The sequence below is a fragment of the Annulohypoxylon maeteangense genome (genome assembly GCF_022496945.1).
Source record: "Annulohypoxylon maeteangense strain CBS 123835 unplaced genomic scaffold GGS22scaffold_4, whole genome shotgun sequence".
Taxonomy (NCBI): Eukaryota; Fungi; Ascomycota; class Sordariomycetes; order Xylariales; family Hypoxylaceae; genus Annulohypoxylon; species Annulohypoxylon maeteangense.
The window spans coordinates 2,148,931-2,152,260 of NW_025953251.1; the positions used below are offsets into that span (position 1 = coordinate 2,148,931).

Here is a 3,330-nt window from a genome sequence, read left to right on the forward strand (position 1 = left end):
GGCGGACGCTGCCTGCTCGGAACTCTCTGATAGAGGTGCGGGCTTCGGTCGATAGTCGAAAAAACAGTCACCCCTAGTGGCAACTGACTAGTAAGTGAATTGGGCTTTCTAGATCCAGTGTGATAGCATCTAACGGGTTACAGTCGTTATAAGAGGAATTTATGCCTGTTCCATTAAATATCGTGCTATAGGTCCTCTTTTTAACTAGTATCGAGCGCGCAAGTAATTAGGAACGACAACGAGCACAAAGATCAGTAGAAGTCCATAAACTATCCTGGAAATACATGGTAATTTCCATACTTTGGTAACGAGACTCCCGCTAGTAGGGGTACAATAACCAACAGTTTCAGTGCGTAAAGGGGTCTGATGGGTAAATCAGGCTTTTTATATCCGGAGAGAGACAGCATCCATTTAATAAGCTTTAGTCGTTATAAGGGGAATTTTATTCTTATAAGCATTTTATATTTTGGATACACCCACCAGGTCGACATGAGATTTGCGGCAAGTAAATCAAATACCAACCTTATTAATCACCAATACCAGTACTACTGGCGGGGATATACCTATTGAGCGTATCACGAATATTAGGTAATATTTATTACCTCGGTCAAGAACCTCCTCTCTCGTTTCTCTTGCTTGAGGGTTGGTTTATGCTGAGGGACTACTTTCTTTGCAAGGGTTACGAATTTCCCGTCGATGATCTCCTCGTCTTCACGCCCAGGATAACTGGTCAAGGTATACCACGTCCTCCTATCCTGTTCATGCAGGCACTCTTAGTCGGGCACTATTATTATATTAACCTCCCAGAGCTGCCCTCGCTCTCTTTCTTGCTGTTTGCATCGAAACTACACTCTGACCGCCGCTGCGCCGCTCAGCCCTTGAAAGCTAGGATAGCCACCGCCCCTACCACGGACGCTCCCGGCATGAAGGACCCCCAGTACGACGACTATCATTTCCCCGTCCTGACGGGTCCGTGCCATCTAGCAACGGCGCAGCAGACCCAGGTTAACTTCGTCTGATACTCAGTCCGTATTGGTATCATATCATATCGAATGATTATTGATGTGTGGGTCGAAGAATGGATATTCTACATATCTCTTCAAGTGGCAGTTTTCTTCAGCCAGGGATAGAGACCACAAATAAAAATTTCACATAACAAGTGGGTGCTCGTGACCAATTAGAATCGAACTTTTATGAGAGCTCGTATGCTGTTGTCAATGCTTCGATGTACCATCCCACCTAATCCTTGGCTGAAGAAAACTGCCACCTGAAGAGGTTATTGTACTATGTAGCTTGAATCCTGGCACGGGTTATTAACCGGGCTTCGGGGTAGCTACAGAGTAAATAATTACCCTCCCCTTTTTAAGAGGAATAGTTTTGTATGCGCCTCGGGTCGCTTGCCACGTGGCAGATATACTACTATGTAAGCATAGCTATCGGTTTAGGATGATTTTACGGGACCGGAGTCATCGTCAGCTGCGTAGGTCCACACCGTTTTATTTACATATATAGGAGAATACGAAGAGCATTTCGTTCTTCAAACCAATACTTACACCGATCAACAATCACCCAATCTGCGTAGCAATCCACCGCCGCGCGACTAAAAGATAAAAAAATTAAAAACAGCGAGGAGAAACAACAATGGCTTTTGGCGTCACCACACCTGAATTTTCCGAAGGCTGCGCCGTGGTCTTCGGCGGCTCGGGCGGCCTCGGCCGCGCAAGCGCCGGCCTAATGGCGGAGCGCGGTTCCAACATTGTCGTCACCTACCGGTCGCGCCCCGCCGAGGCAGAGTCCCTGGTAGAGGAGCTGCGCAAGCTCGGGCGCCAGGCGAGCGCGGTTGCCTGCGATGTCACCGATCGCAAGGCTGTCGAGGCTGTCTTCAAGCACGCCGTGGAAACGTACAAGCGGGTGCACACGGTAGTATCCGCCGGAGGCCTCGTGTTTGACACGGGTCCGCTGGCGGCATTCAAAGAGGAATCCTTCCGCGGCGTCATCGAGACCGACATCTACGGCTTCTACAACATCGCCCAAGTCGGCGTGCCGGTACTGCGTGAGGGCAAGGGCGGCTCGTTCGTGGCCCTGGTCACCAGCGCAGTGAGCCGCACCGTGCCGTGTGATGCGCTCTCGGCCACGCCAAAGGCCGCCGTGGCAATGATGGTGCGCCAGCTCGCCACTGAGGAGGCTGTTAACGGAATCCGCGCCAATGCCGTGGGACCCGGCGTTATCAACGCCGGTATGGTATTGCCAATGATGGAAACGCCGACGCGAGCGCTGTTGGAGGCCGCCACCGAGGGGACACCGCTGAAGCGCTGGGGCGAGGCTGCCGAAATAGCCGAGGCAGTCGCATTCCTGGCTTCGTCGAAGGCATCCTACATCACCGGCCAGATCTTGATGGTCGACGGCGGCCTCGCTGCATAATTCTGATGACACCTGTGATAATGTGAGCTTTGCGCGAGGCTTGCCATAGCATGAACTCGGTTTGTAATGAGGGGGGAACAATCAAATCAATAGAAACGCGTTATGGGATGGAGCCTGGATTAACATTGAGGCCGAACACTAAGAACGCTTCGAGACTTAGGCAATGACGTCTTTTCCGACCGTGTAACTCTTGTTTTTTAGATTTTTTCCTTTTTTTACATAAAGTTTATAGCCATTAACTGTTATGCATGTAAGCGTTTTCGGCTTTTCATATTAAAATTAATTATTTATTATAATAAAAAAATAAACTTTAAAAAAATTAATAATAAAATATATTAAATTTTTTAAAAAAATTATTATTTTTTAAAAAAAATTTATATTAATATTTTAAATTTAAAATAATTATTATAAAAAATAAAATTAAATTAATATTTAATACGGAAATTAAATTATTAATTAAAATTATATATATTAATTAAGTTAAAAAAAATTTATAATAATAATATAAATGAAATTTTATAATTTTTATTTTAATAAAATTTAATATTAATTTAAATTAAATTAATTTATTTTATTTTTTTTATTATTTTCGTATATATAATTTTAATTTAAAAAATATATTTAATTATTTTTTATTAAATTATTTATAATTAAATTATAATAATTTTTACGTTCGAAAAAATTTAATTTAAATTTTCGAATTTTTATTAATAAATTTTATTTATTTCGGTGTTTTTATTTTAATTTTATTAAATATATCGAAAAATTATCGTTTAAATAATTTTTTAAAAAAAATTTTAATTTAAAAAAAATTTTTTAATTAATAAATTAAATTAAAAAATTTATAAAATTAATATTTATTTAATAAAATTTTATTAATTTATAAATTACGTTTTTAAAGTTTAATAT

The 3,330-nt window shown here is 41.4% G+C and overlaps 1 protein-coding gene across 1 annotated transcript; it reads left to right on the top strand.

The window, feature by feature from the left end:
* Window positions 1-1,330: 1,330 nt before the first annotated feature.
* Window positions 1,331-2,735, top strand: GGS22DRAFT_113081 (NAD(P)-binding protein). The gene has a single exon (XM_047958008.1). It carries the CDS (start codon window positions 1,642-1,644, stop codon window positions 2,419-2,421), a length of 780 nt encoding a protein of 259 aa, XP_047821522.1. The 5' UTR covers window positions 1,331-1,641; the 3' UTR covers window positions 2,422-2,735.
* The last annotated feature ends 595 nt before the right edge of the window (window positions 2,736-3,330 follow it).